Source organism: Cucurbita pepo, chromosome LG02, assembly GCF_002806865.2.
Source record: "Cucurbita pepo subsp. pepo cultivar mu-cu-16 chromosome LG02, ASM280686v2, whole genome shotgun sequence".
NCBI lineage: Eukaryota > Viridiplantae > Streptophyta > Magnoliopsida > Cucurbitales > Cucurbitaceae > Cucurbita > Cucurbita pepo.
The window spans coordinates 12,052,211-12,066,702 of record NC_036639.1 but is presented as its reverse complement, the minus strand read 5'-3'; the positions used below and the strand labels follow the sequence as shown (position 1 = coordinate 12,066,702).

General features: G+C 33.8%; 1 protein-coding gene across 5 annotated transcripts; it reads left to right on the top strand.

Moving 5' to 3' along the window:
• The first annotated feature begins 576 nt into the window (after positions 1-576).
• Positions 577-13,276, top strand: LOC111787882. 5 transcript variants are annotated; one of them, XM_023667972.1, is made up of 16 exons: positions 577-726; positions 1,220-1,362; positions 1,504-1,564; positions 1,830-3,306; positions 3,399-3,430; positions 4,168-4,300; positions 4,478-4,575; positions 5,137-5,181; positions 5,709-5,814; positions 6,209-6,335; positions 6,640-6,755; positions 7,112-7,188; positions 9,063-9,197; positions 9,984-10,052; positions 11,666-11,953; positions 12,866-13,276. In XM_023667972.1, the coding sequence occupies exons 2-15, from the start codon at positions 1,226-1,228 to the stop codon at positions 11,936-11,938; spliced, it is 2,886 nt and encodes a 961-aa protein (XP_023523740.1). In that variant the 5' UTR covers positions 577-726; positions 1,220-1,225; the 3' UTR covers positions 11,939-11,953; positions 12,866-13,276. The 5 variants fall into 5 exon arrangements, with proteins under 5 accessions (XP_023523740.1, XP_023523742.1, XP_023523743.1 ...); XM_023667974.1 differs by having other exon boundaries at positions 12,858-13,276; XM_023667975.1 differs by having other exon boundaries at positions 12,817-13,276.
• Positions 13,277-14,492: the final 1,216 nt, after the last annotated feature.

The window sequence follows — 14,492 nt, the reverse complement described above, 5'->3', positions numbered from 1 at the left end:
AAAAAAAAAAAAAAAAAAAAAAAAAAAAAAAAAGGAATTGAATTAGATTTAAATATAGTAAATTTGAATTAAAATTTAAATTAGATTACAGAAAATCTAAAATGGAGCACAAAAATAACTAACACACACTCATGACCCGAGAAAAGTTAAAATAAGTGGATTGCAATTACTACCCTGACGGATAGCCGATTATTGCTTTGACTTTTTACAAAATTCCAAACCTACTAATTTGGGAAGGATTTTTAATTTTTAATTTTTTTTTTAATTTTTAAATTACAATTACTTATATTATGTTATATGAATTTTATATATACATATTTTATTGGATTTTAATTAAAAAGTAGCTCTTACCCTATAATCTAATTTCTCCCTATCATATATATATATATATATATATATATTTTATAATTTATTAAAAATATATATTCCAGCTTTTCCAAAAAGGTGGAACCATTTTTTGCTCACTCGGGGGAAGCATCGTCAAAAGAGTAGCTGTCAACAGATTAATTATTAAAATAATAATAATAATAATAAATGATTAACTTTTAGCCATATAAAAACCGCTCTCCCCGCCATTGGAGCTTCTTTTTCTTCCACTGCTCTTTGTAAGAATCCACCCCTTTACCTGATTCATCGTCTATTACATTTTCTGTTTCCTACTCTTTCCAACACGATATCTGAAGAATGCGATTCCTGTTCTCCATTTGATTTCGCCATTCAAATCAGGTTTTCGAGTTTTCTTCTTTTTCTTTTTCTTTTTTATTAACTTTTCCGATGTTGCTTAGTTTTACAGGTTTCATTCATCGTTGATTTTGATTTTGATTTTGATTTTGATTTTGATTTTGATCAGATCATTCAGTTTGTTACTTCCATTTTCATTTCCTTGCCTGTTTAAGATCATTTTTGTCTTTCTTAATGTCGGTGGCTTTCGGTTTTTCTTCATTTTCTCCTGTTTTTTTTGTCGTTTTCCATTTTCTAGATGATTTATTTGAAAATTGTTGTGTTTGTTAATGTTATGGATCGACGTTTGGTTTGTATTTCATTCGTGCAATTTGTTATGTTCAGTGGTTTAACTTTATTGTGTTTTTGGCGGGTGGAGAAATTTGAACCACAGAAGAGTAGAGCATGTATTATTTATTTCGTGGTTGAAATCTGATTAATATAAAATGTAACTTGATTTCTGGTTTCATTGCGTAAAATTGATTTTGATTCCGTACAGGAAGTAATGGGTCCATTCCCTTTACTTGACGCAGCTATTGAAATCCTTCCGCGTTGCCCTATTGTCACTCCAGGCTCATCATATGGCAGACGGTCATCAAATTGCAATCACAATCTACGAACAGTTTCAGTTACCTGGAAGCGGTACGTGTGCTTTTACTCTGCCTGCATGTCTTTTCTCTCCAGGAAAAATGGGGACGAGATTTGGTTTTTAGCTTGATTTTCCTCATCGTCCTTTTCTTTTATTTCTTTTTAATTCCGATCGATTTGTCAATGTTCATGCAGGAAAGTATCATACACTGACAACTTCCTGCATAAACCAATTACTGTTGCCTTTTCTAGCCGGGTATGGAAATCTTTGAACCCATGTTCTCTATTGTTTTCATTATTAGAATCTGCGCACTAACTGCTCGAACAGAGTTATGAATCATCATATCGGATTTTCTTTAATTAATTAATTTGTTATTTTTTTTAAAATCAAGTTGAATGGAAATGCAAGGCTAACTGTTTTCCTGGAATGCAAAATTGGAATTTAACTTGTGTATTCAACTACATCCTATATCAAATCTGAGAAACTATGACTTGACTTATGGCTGTTGGTTCTGTGACAGGACAATTCAAACGATCCTTCAACTGGAAGTGAAATATTGGGGTCAGAAGAAGATGAAATTCTTGCAGTTAAAAAGGCGCTTTTGGACTCTCAAACAAGACAAGAAGCTGTAGAGAAAGAGACAGACCAACTGCTTGAGAAGTTGACTCGCTATGAGGCTAAACAAAAAGAATATCTTGCTACTATATTGCATGATAAGGAATTGGCAGTTTCAGAACTCGAGGCTGCCAGATCACTGTTTAATAAAAAACTCGAGGAATCAGTAGGTGAAAAGTTTGCTTTGGAATCTAAGCTGGTCCTTGCAAAGCAGGATGCTATTGATCTTGCAGTACAAGTTGAAAAGTTAGCTGCAATTGCCTTCGAGCAGGCCACGTCACACATATTAGAAGATGCTCAATTAAGAGTTTCAGCTGCAGAAACTTCTGCTGTCGAGGCATCTTATGAAATTGAAAAACAGATCAGCGATGCTACTGAAGGTTCGATGCTATCATTTGTAGAACAATCAAAAATAGCTATTGAGAAGGCATTGGATGTGGCTGAAAAAGCTAGTGCTCATGCAAATAAGGCTGTAGCTACATTTACTGATGAGGTATATCCTCTAGATGAGATCGCTTCTATCCAATCAGAAAGTGTTAAGTTGAAAGGTGTCGTCGATGAATTAGAATCTCACTTATCACTTGCAAGAGCTGATGTTGATAACCTTAAGTTGGAACTGGAGCAAGCCCGAGCACAGGCAACTGCATCAGAAATTCGAGCCAAAAATGCTGAAAAAGCATTGCTTGAATTTCAAAACTCAAGTATGGAAAAGATAATCCAACAGGAGGGAGAAATTAAATTGATGATGGAGAAAATCAAGAAAGATTTCACAGACAAGAAGAAAGCTGCTTCCAAAGCTTTCAAGGCTGAGCTTGAAGGTATTAAGTCTGCCATTGAAGCTGCCAAAGAAACTGCACATTCAAAAGACAATGCCTATATGAGAAGATGTGAAGCACTGCAAAGATTGTTGAGGGCTTCGGAAGCTGCAACAAAAATGTGGCAACAACGAGCTGAAATGGCTGAGTCATTTTTATCGAAGGAAAGAACCCTTGGTAAAGATAATGAAGAGGCAGCTTATGTTGTCAATGGTGGGAGGATAGACCTCTTGACAAATGATGAGTCGCAAAAGTGGAAACTCTTGAGTGATGGTCCTCGAAGAGCGATACCTCAATGGATGGCAAGAAGAATTGGAACCATTCGCCCCAAGTTTCCTCCAAGAAAGATTGATATAACTGAAGTTTCAACATCAAAGTTTAGATCATTGGACTTGCCCAAACTTGAAGAAGTATGGTCAATTGCTCAAGAAAAGCCAAAAGTGGGGGATACACTAATTGAGCATGTTATCGAGAAAGAATCAATAGAAAAGAAAAGAAAGGCTCTTGAACGTGCACTGCAACGAAAAACCATACAATGGCAAAGGACTCCGGATCAAACAAAATTAGGTCAGCTGGCTTTGTCCTTTGTCTTATTATGTAATCAAGAAAAAGTTTTATTATATATTCCTAAGATTCAATTCTTGTGGACTTTGATGCAGAGCCCGGTACTGGCACTGGACACGAAATTGTGGTTAGTTTTCTCTAATGACATCAATAAATTAATGCATTCTACTCTCATTTACATAATTAAATTCCTTGGTGTGCAAACTCAATATTTAGTTTGGATATTGGGTTAATTGTTTAAAAATATTTTCCAATTGAGTTTGATCAGGTTTTTTTGTCATGTTTCTTAGTTGCATCACACTAGATTTACTCAAGCTTTAAAATAAATGACATTGCTGATTGACTTTCTTGTAGTTGATCTCTTGTTCTTAAGTTAGTAAGGGATTGGTATCACACCGTTCGTCCATTGGTATCAGGTTTTTTGTCATGTTTCTTAGTGCTTTTATTCATTGAAAAGGAATAAGTCCTATAGATCAGGGCACAATGTTAGCTGTATATATTGCTTACTTCTCAATCTGGCCTTTTATGTTCCTGTTTCAAATTCTTCACTTCCGGTGGAATTACAATTAGAATCTATAATTTTTTTTTCCTTTCCATTTATCTGTTGCTGCTCAAATGATGATATTTCCCCTAAAAGTCATATGAAAGTTATGCTAAACTTTCAGTTTCAAGTACTTGCTCTTTAGAAATAGCCAATATTGGGAAGTTCAGAATCTTCGGGGAAAAAATCCCCCCTTCCATTGATTTATTGGTGGACTTCCCCCCATCGAGAACCTATTGTTTTTTTTCAGTTATTACAACATTTTTATTATTATCAATCCGCTCCAACCATGACTGATGATTGTTAATGGATTCCTCTTGAAGTTTCAAGGTTTCAACTGGGAAAGCTGGAGAAGACGCTGGTACCTGGAATTAGCTGCCAAAGCATCTGATTTATCCCAATCTGGGATAACAGCAGTGTGGCTCCCACCACCAACAGAATCTGTTGCTCCACAAGGTTTGCTCCATTTCATTTTTATTTTATATTGTTTGAGGCAAATAAAATAAAATATAAGCTCTTCATAGCATCTACTATTGTTCAAACGCTTCTAAATCTTCCTTTCCCAGTTTGGTTAACGTGGGATAATTTCGATGTCTGGGCTACAACTTATGAACAGTGGGGAATATCTTACAGGTTATATGCCATCTGACCTATATAATTTGAACTCGTCTTATGGATCTGAGGAAGAACTCAAATACTGTATAGAAGAATTTCATTCTCAAGATCTTCTGGTATGTCATGGTCTGAAACTTGTCCAAAGTATTGCGTATTTATTTAATTCCTCTATCTGTTTTAATTATTCTTGGAATGTGAAGAAATTAAGAATATATTCAAGCAAGTGTTTGTTTGTAGTATTTTATGTGTTAAACTGTATCTTCAGAGACAGGTGTTAGAAACTGTCAGAAAGTTACGCTACTTAATTTTCAAGATATCATTGAAAAGGAAACTTAGAGGAAGATAGTTTCTTTAAAAAAAAAAAAAAAAATTGAAAGAGATTTCTGCATCTGGAGCGCTGTGCCAAAATCTCCTGACCCACATGTTATTATATTAAGAAAATAAAACCATGCCATGTCAGAAAGTTGCAATTATATGAAATAGAGCTCTGTTAGACCACAATTGTGAATGCGCAAGTCTAGGAGGGGCATGTAACTCTCACTAGTTATATAGTATAGTTTTTAGTAAGTTGTAAACTCTGTAGGTGATAACAATGATGTATGAGCTTTATTTTAATGTCTTGTTTAGTGTTCAGTTCCCCCTTCTTTTTGACCAATATTATTTGGATCTGCCTCCAGGCCCTCGGTGATGTTGTACTCAATCATAGATGTGCACACAAGCAGGTCTACTCCTGTCCATACTGTTATTGTTTACTATTTTACTCTTAGCTCCCTTTTTCCTTTTCTGTTAATAAAATCACATCCTTTTATATGTGTTTTTCATGTAGCATTTCAGCACTTCAGAACTTATCTAATAATTGAAATTGCAACACTCATGCAGTGAATATTACTTATTTACTTATTATTTCAATTTTTTTCATGAATTTATGTTGTTTAAGATGGTTACATTTCTAAACAACCAAAGAAATTTGAAACTGATATTTCTTGATTAAATGTGTCTCCTCAATGGATAGGACTGGATCTATTTTCTCAATTTTAGTTATTTGTTTCTTTTGAAATTTCAAAGGTATATTTTTTTGTATTCCTGACTTCGGAGACTGTTGAATGACCCTTGTGTCAGGTGTCTGCTGTGCTTTGTGCATTAATGGTTAAAACATGTAGAATTTTTCCATGACACAAACGGACCTTTTTTTGGTGCTGCCTCAGAGTAGTTGTACCTTTATGTAATTTGGGGTTCTTTCTGTTTTCAGAGTCCCAATGGTGTTTGGAACATTTTTGGTGGCAAGCTAGCTTGGGGACCTGAAGCAATTGTTTGTGATGATCCTAATTTTCAGGGTCGAGGAAATCCTAAAAGTGGTAATTCTTTAGCTTTATCTACTGATTTAATTTCAAATACTATTCTCTGAGATTCTATGTGGATGACTAGTCAGTGTCATCACCTTGGGGTGTCTGCCTTGACATGAAAATGAAGTGCTTTAAGTAATTAATTTTGTAAGCTGTAATAGCTTCCAACTCTTGATAATTTATAGTTTAAGATTGTTTCTTTATAAGAATATCTATAGAATTTCGTTTTTGCGTGGTTTAGCATAAAATCTTCCAAGGAGAAGAATTACAACCAGCGTAAGTTCAATATCGCACAAAGGTGAAGAGATATGTTGCTCACTAGTATTCTGAAATTAGTCAAATAAGTTCCATGAAAAGCTTTAGTTTGGTTGTTGATGCTACTTTTTCTTCGTTTGTGCTGCTGTAGGCGACATCTTTCATGCAGCACCAAATATTGACCATTCACAGGACTTCGTGAGGAAGGACATAAAAGAATGGCTAAATTGGCTTCGAAGTGATATCGGTTTCGATGGTTGGCGTCTTGATTTTGTGAGGTAATTTTTCCTTCGATTCTTTTTTTCAATATAGATGCTTGCTTATAAATAATAAATAAATACTAAATTGAAGAAAATATTCTCTGTTCATTATGTTCTTCCCATCATGAATTAGCCTTCACACAAACCAAATTTGATTAATATAATAAAAAATCAAGCTTATAAAGTTTCAAAATTTTTATTTACACTTTTTTACAGTCAGCTGGTATTACAATTGGGACAATTTTGATCGAAGTACCATCATAGTTCAAAAGTAGTTATTTTTATGATCCAGGCTATTGATTCTTTTTCTTTGTTATTTTAGAGGTTTCTCGGGTACATATGTTAAAGAATATATTGAGACTTCAAATCCTACTTTTGCTATTGGAGAATACTGGGACAGTTTGGCTTATGAACATGGGAATTTATGCTATAACCAAGGTAGGAAGTTTCTCTACATTTTTGGACTGTATTCATGAACTATTTTATTGTTATTCTCTGATTTGAAGGGACTGTGCATGCAGTCATTGATTTCTTTCAACTTATCGGAGCTTCAGTAGGGTTATTTTAATCCAGAGGTTGTGATTAGATCCACAACTACTAATTCAAGTTAGATGTGTAAAAAAATTCCTCGTATCATTATTTTGATGCTGTACCAATTTAAGTAAACTGTGAACAAGATGTTATGTGGTTGACACTATGTCCAACTCCCAAGTATAGTTTATATGCTAAAAAATTCCGTCCATGTTTTTTTGATCATTGACCTTACGCTATGCCAATTATTCTCATATATTTAGATGCTCATCGGCAACGAATAGTTAATTGGATCAATGCCACTGGTGGCACTTCCTCTGCATTTGATGTCACCACAAAGGTATTCTTCTTAATCTTTATGTTTCATTCCTAATTTTGATGATTGTGAAGGACGGAATGATGCAATGAGTAATATTTGTAACAAATTCTGGAAAAATTAAAAATTTTATACTTGTCAAATATTTCCTCATATACAAGTGTGTTAGATTATTAATTGGATTTAGTAGGAATGTTCATTTACCCGGTCGGGACCGCCCCATAGGAATCGCTGTTAAGGCAAGAAATGGGGGAGTGGGAAAAAATTTAGGGTGTTTAATTAATAACTTAAATAATTAGATATGTTTGAACTATTTGCTTGAACATTTGGACTAGATATGTATAATTACATAATTCGATAGGTAATATTATTTTGTTCAAAAGGAGGTTTAATAAATTTCTCTTTCAATTGAAACAAATTAGGGGCAGAGCCATTGATGGGGTGACTTCTCTAGATCTTAGTAGTGATCTTAGTAGTGGTATAATTGTAATACTTGGTCGTTTGATATGGCTGGATGGTTACAACTAGGGGAAATTGGGGAGCTTAGAGGATAGGTAGAATTTTGGGATTATTCATTGTGTGAGAGATAGCCTCTTGAAAGGGTATTACTATTTTCATCTCTATATGATATTGTGATACTGCTGAATAACTTCATTGTTATTTTCTTATATTTGGGGTCCTAGCAATTTGGTATTAGAGCATCGGTTTGACTACTGGTCTAGATATAGAGTCAGTCGACAATTTAAAGGCCATGGCTTGAAGTGAGACATTACAAGATCAATGCAATTTTTTTTTAATGGATGGGCGAGATCGATGCAATTGATAATAGCATAGATGCAAAAATGATTTTGTAGGGATCCAAAAATGCTTAAATTCTGAAGAACAGCAGAATCTGCAGATTGAAGAAAAGATTATTGGATCAAAACGGAAATGAATATTGAATCTGATCAGAGCAAGAAAAGAAACATCATTTGCTGAAAATCGCAAACATCGAGCGAGCTGTTTAACCAAGCCTTCGTGAGCAAGGGCTAGGGTTGGCCAGACAACAGCAATAATACAAGAGAACACTGACTGAAATTGATCGAGTAGACCTGATTGAAACTGTTGTGTTCAAGGAAACCAGTGTGTACATGTAATCAGGCTAAATATGGGGATGGCCAGTTTTCTCTTGGATGTTGAAACAAAAATTATTGGCAATGAATGAAGAAATCACAAAGGTTAAGAATTGCAAGGAGACGGCAGTGGTTAAAGTAAAAATAAAATGCTTGGGAGAGGAAGAGTTTCAAAGACAGGGTTGCGGAAAGCAGTGACTCTAGGAAGTTGGAGTTGTGAAAAGGAGGAGGGCCCAAAAATTGCAATCAAATTTAGGATTGGAAGGAATGACTTGGGGTTAAGGGTGTCATATGAAATGTTTCTTAAAAAAAAAATGAAAAGAAGAGCGAAAAAAGTACAAAAGAAGGGTGGAAAAACATGAGGCTAAAAAAGAGAAGAGAAGAAGTTAGACACATTTTGCCTTGCTATAATCATTTAGTTTATTTTTAGAGAATCAATTGTCACATTTTGAGGACAGTGTGTGTTTAGAGGGCGGGGTAATTCTAGAGTAAATAGGGAAATATTGGGAATGTTATTAGGATGTTAGTAGTGGCATAATTGTAATTACATTGTAGATTTTAGGGTGGGTACTTATAAATAGAGAGAGAGATGTTAGGGGATTGATAGGTTTTTGCAACTTATGAACTTATGGGAGAAAGGTGACCCTCTGAAAGACTATTTAATATAATTTCACTTTGATATTGTAATATTGCAATATATTTTCTGTTTTTTCTTATAGTAGGGATCCTATCAAAGTGTTTTCTTCGTTTGATAATCTTGACATATAATTCATCGTTCATTCGCAGGGGATACTCCATTCTGCCCTTCATAACCAATATTGGAGGTTGATAGACCCACAAGGAAAACCAACGGGAGTAGTGGGATGGTGGCCTTCGCGTGCTGTCACTTTCTTAGAAAACCATGACACTGGGTCCACACAGGTTTGAAACTAGCAGCGAGTTTATCATTTGGATTAGGGAACAGGTTTCACTTTCATGAATGAGCATATATAAATGGCAGTAAAACTTCGATAAGTTTTGCATCTGTCACACGTGAAAAACTTATTGTAGTCTAGAGAGGATGAGTTGATTTGATGCAAACGGCTTCCCCATGCTTGCATTTTGTTCCAGATTTTCTGTGTCTTTAATTGTGAAAATGGAATGAAATATTGTTGGTTGGTTCGGAAGCCAAAGGGCGAACAGTAAACCAAATATCTTTGAAGTCACGAGTTCAATTTGTGATGCTTTTTATCTAGGATATTAATATCATATAAGGCTTTCAATATTATACGTTGTAGAGTCTAAGTAATTGTCTGGCTTTAAGGAAGTTGTGCATCAACTTTTTGGACCCATGGTTATCGGACATCGGAGATTGTAATATTTTCCAACCGATTCATTTGTGGATTAAACATATGCAGAAAAACTAAAGAAACCAAATATTGAGCATGTACACAGAAAAGAAGATACTTTCTTATTGAATCAAAAGAGTTTCTGTACATTGCCTTTTACTAAGCTGCCTGAACAGACTCTACGTGCTTATTAAAAGCCAATATTCATTTTCCTCCACACATTTATTGTCTGACATAATACTATATCTCATTTTGCAAGCACCTTAATATTAAAGCTAGCCTCCATTATTTAAGTTTTCCCTTGGCTGAGGGCTTATTAATTACAAGCTAATGAGTTCGGGGAAGTAGAAATTGAATTTTTGTACTTGTTTGTTTGCAGGGACATTGGCCATTTCCGCGCGATAAACTTGTGCAAGGATATGCATATATCTTGACCCATCCTGGAACAGTAAGTTCTTACTTCTTACTTCTTAGTTGAAAAGGTTGATTTTACCTTTTTCCTTTATACTTGCCTCACAGTTCACACCACGTTAGCAACTGAAGGGCATGCTCATGTGAGATTGTAACGNTTTTTTTTTTTTTTTTTTTTTTTTTTTTTTTTTTTTTTTTTTTTTTTTAGCTTTCAAAATATTAAAGATTTCCATCCAGAACTAACAATATGAGCATTTTTTTTTTTCAAAGTTTAAGAATATTATTGAAACTTCCTTGAGTATTTTTAGGTATTTTTGAGATAAGGGTTTAGTGATGATTTAAAAAGTTCAAAACTGTCCTTGAACTTTCAAAAGTTTTGTAACTTTCAAAAGTAGCATCTAATACTCTTAACCTTTTAAAAAAAAAAGTTTTAAAATGTTCTTACCATTAGTATATGAATAGAAACCATTTGACTACACCCACGAATCATTTCTCCTCTTTTCTCCTCTTTTTCTTAAATATCCACTTATCCCTCTTCTTTCATTCTTCAATCTCAAAAACTTTCTTCATTTCTCTCTTTTTTTTAAATATCAAAACTCTAAATACAAATGAGAAACTCTCTCATCTCTCATATCTATAAGTATTTCCAAATATAAATATAAAAAATTTTAACACTCAAATAGTTGATTTGTTTTCAAGTTGGTTCTTTCCCAACTCAAGATATAACTTCAAGAAACTGGGTGTTTTCTTATATTTATGTTTGAAAATGCTCAGAGATGAGAGGGCTCCTATTTATTTAAAAATATGATAATTTAGAAGATCAAAATTTTAAAAAATGGAGGAAGTTGTAGAGATTGAAGAGTGGGATAAAGAGGATATTCAAGAAGCTAGGGATAAAAATTATAAAAAGAATTTTAGTTATTGAGACAATTGAGAAAGATTTTTATTTGTTGAGGGGATCTTTATCCTTGCCTTTAATCATTGGGTTTTTCTGATTGATTTTTATCAAAGAATCATATAAATATATAAATAATGGATTCTGATCATATTCTAATAGTAAGGACTTTTTGTTTCCTTTTTTCTATTTGAATAATTTCCATGTACGTTGTAATCGATGGTGTGATCCCCAAGCATTACTGCTTTACCTGTGTTCAATGTATAGAGCTCTTAGACTCACTGTCCATCAAGTGCAATGGAAAGCAGACAATGAAAATTAGTGACTGATCAATGAGCTCCTGTTTGAGTCATGAAATTCAATTGCTTGAAGTTATATATTTTTTATTTGGCTTATATCAGCCAAATTTAGGGGCTTTGGGCAACTATTATTCAAGTCCTCCCCAGCTCCTTTAACTGTGGTTAGAGAAACTGTGAAATATCTATACTGATATACAATCTTCTTGTTCAGATTACATGGAAAGAAAACCTCATTTCATCTAGTTAAAATACTGTAAGCTTGTAATCTGTTGCTGTGAGCTGCAGTTTTTTAAATTTCTTAAAGTGGGGTTGTAGGTTTTTTGTTTTTTAAGCTGTATACTGTCATTTTATTTTTCAGAATCTAAATAAGATTAGAAATCATTCAGTTAGTCATGTCGCTGCCTTCTCTTTCTCCTTTGAAGTTTAATTTTGTTGTCCTTATCATTCATTTTGCAGCCTACAGTTTTCTACGACCACTTTTATGATTTTGGTATTCGTGAAATCATCAACGAGTTAATTGAGGCTCGACAACGTGCTGGGATCCACTGTCGGAGCTCTGTAAAGATCTTCCATGCAAACAATGAAGGATATGTTGCACAGGTTGGAGATACTCTGGTAATGAAGCTTGGACATTTTGATTGGAATCCCTCAAAGGAAAATCAGTTGGATGGGAAATGGCAGAAGTTTGTTGACAAAGGATCAGATTACCAATTGTGGATGAGACAATAATCCTATTAAATGGAGGTAATACTCTGTTCTCCCTAATTGAATTTGAAAGCTCCTGCTATTATAACGTGAGCTAATATTCCTCGTTTTCAATGTTAAATTGGTAATGCATGTGTAGTTCTTCAAATTGTACAAACATTGTTGTAGGTCAAGATGAGCCTGTTACCGGTAATAGTAATATATATCATACTTACGTCACAAAACTTGAGAGATGCATAGCCAAATAACATGCTTAATAGTTAATAGACAATGACTGATATGAGCATATGGTTAGCGTTGCATGTCTAGAACAAAGATCCTTTCTCCCTTCAAAATCAATGTGAAGATGCTGAACTTTCGTCTTTTCCTGGTTTCAGTTCTTCATTTGCCTTGGACCCTAAAATTTTAAGTGGAAATGATTTTGATCATATTCTCTTCAAGATATGTAACCCTCTTTCTCTCTACCTGTGAAGAATTAGCTAGTAATTGGTCTTTCACAATGAAATCTACCTATACAGTAATAGTATTTAATTATGAAGATTAGTTGGGTAGCTGACCCTCTTAGTCCGTTCTTGGAAGAACAATGTCATAATCCTTCTGTTAAATAGGAGGATTCTTTCTCATCTAAAATTGTAAATTGAGATGATTGGATTTGGACCCACAGAAACCATAAATTTGAACTCCCTTCAAATCAGTTATTATCAAATTACAGCAAACAAATGCTTAGAAATGAGGACCATGAAGAATACTCTCGCATAGCCTCGTATAAGTTTTTTCCTATGAGTTGTTAAATGAACTTAAAAACATGCAAAAAGAATCAGGATAGAAAAATTTATACATTTTGATGATTTTGTGCATTATCTATCAAATTTTCTATTGTTTGGTTGTGACTGCATAGTTAGGAAGCCAGATGTGATTCTAAATTGACCAAGATTGAGCCAAGATTTTCAGGGATTATTGATTTTGCAATCTTCTTCCCCAATTGATGGCACTAATGGCTCAGACAACTTCTCCTGATTTCGCTCTATAACCCCTAAAGGTCGCCGCTACATCAAAAGAAGACATTGATGCTCAAGTGAGACGATCAACCACCAACTATTCAAGCTACTACTACACCAATTGCTGAAGAACCCTAGATTTGCAGTATAGAATAAAATGTTTATTGTTTTGCTTGTAACAACTTGATTCTTCTTAAGAAAGGAAGAATCGAGCTAGATCGACAAGCAATCTAAGAGTTCGGTTTCATTTTTTATCTTTTACATTTTGTCCTCTCCCCCCTTTAACGTTGAGTTATATTTTATTTTGTGATTGTTTACTTCCATTAAACTTTTTGGGTAAGCTCATTTCGATTCAATTTGTGTTTGTCTATTCTTTCCTTATGAGCTAAATTTTTCCTGGATATCTAAACTATGGCATATGGTATACTCAACACTCCAGCAATGAAAATTGCTTTTCATTGAAACAAATGAATAACACATGGTCATATATATATATAGATATGGCTTAATTGCTTACGTTCCCTGCTTCTCAAAGATAATAAGTTGTGATTGCGAATAAAAGCACGTTTGAGAGCATTTAGAATTCCTCGAACAATGTGATATCTCACACCATGTAAATCCTGAACCCTTCTCCCTCTTACTACTTCTTGTAAATTATGAGTAAATCCTTAACCCTTCCCCCTCTTACTAAGACTAATGTTCTTGTAAATTATGGGTAAATCCTTCCCCTATTACTAAGACTACAGAATGTTCTTGTAAATTATTGGTAAATCCTTAACTTTTCCCCCTCTTACTAAGACTACAAAATGTTCTTTGTAAATTATGGGTAAATCCTTAACCCTCCCCCACATACTAAGACTACAAAATGTTCTTGTAAATTATGGTCAAGGGTTCCTCGAAGAAATCCTTAACCCTTCCTCCTCTTACTAAGACTACGTTCTTGTAAATTATGGCCAATACCAAGTATATAAAGGCAACTTATTTTCTAATTCTTCAACGAACAACATTCTCTCGAAATCTGATATTAAGAGTCCCCCTCTCAACCAAATATTGAACGAGATCCTCCAGTTGGACAACAGACTGCAACCAAAACTGACGTGTGCAAGAAATAATCCTACATAGCTAATGATGACGTGAGCAATCCTAAGTGACACGTGGCACACAGGTGGTGTGATAGTGACATGATTAGTAGACAATCTAAATTTATGTTTTTGTTTTTATATTCTAAGTCAAATGGATTTAGAAATATTTATTTGATTGTAATTCATGAAAATTATGAGAACAATATTTTATATGCTTATATATTGTATCCATATTTTTAATTTGTAATTTAAAAGTTTAGAATATGATTGGAAAGATTAAAATTTTTGAGGAAATAATATTTGGTGTTGTAAACTAATTTTATTTTTGTTAAAAATATATACTACAAATTACATAATATTGTCTTGCAATTTTACTTGGTAACTAGAATTGTTTTTATTATTTATACATTTATTACAAACACATTTTAAATTCAAACCTAGTTTTAAATTTTATACCAGACACATATTCAAAAACATTGAAAGTATGAGATTCAAATC

What these genes read in the sequence shown, in the direction of transcription:
- LOC111787882 (XM_023667972.1), top strand. Translation starts at nt 1,226, where the DNA reads ATGGGTCCATTCCCTTTACTTGACGCAGCTATTGAAATCCTTCCGCGT. An exon ending in ATAGATGTGCACACAAGCAG is followed by an intron (nt 5,182 to 5,708) that starts GTCTACTCCTGT and finishes TTCTGTTTTCAG; the next exon opens with AGTCCCAATGGTGTTTGGAA. An exon ending in TCTTGACCCATCCTGGAACA is followed by an intron (nt 10,053 to 11,665) that starts GTAAGTTCTTAC and finishes TTCATTTTGCAG; the next exon opens with CCTACAGTTTTCTACGACCA.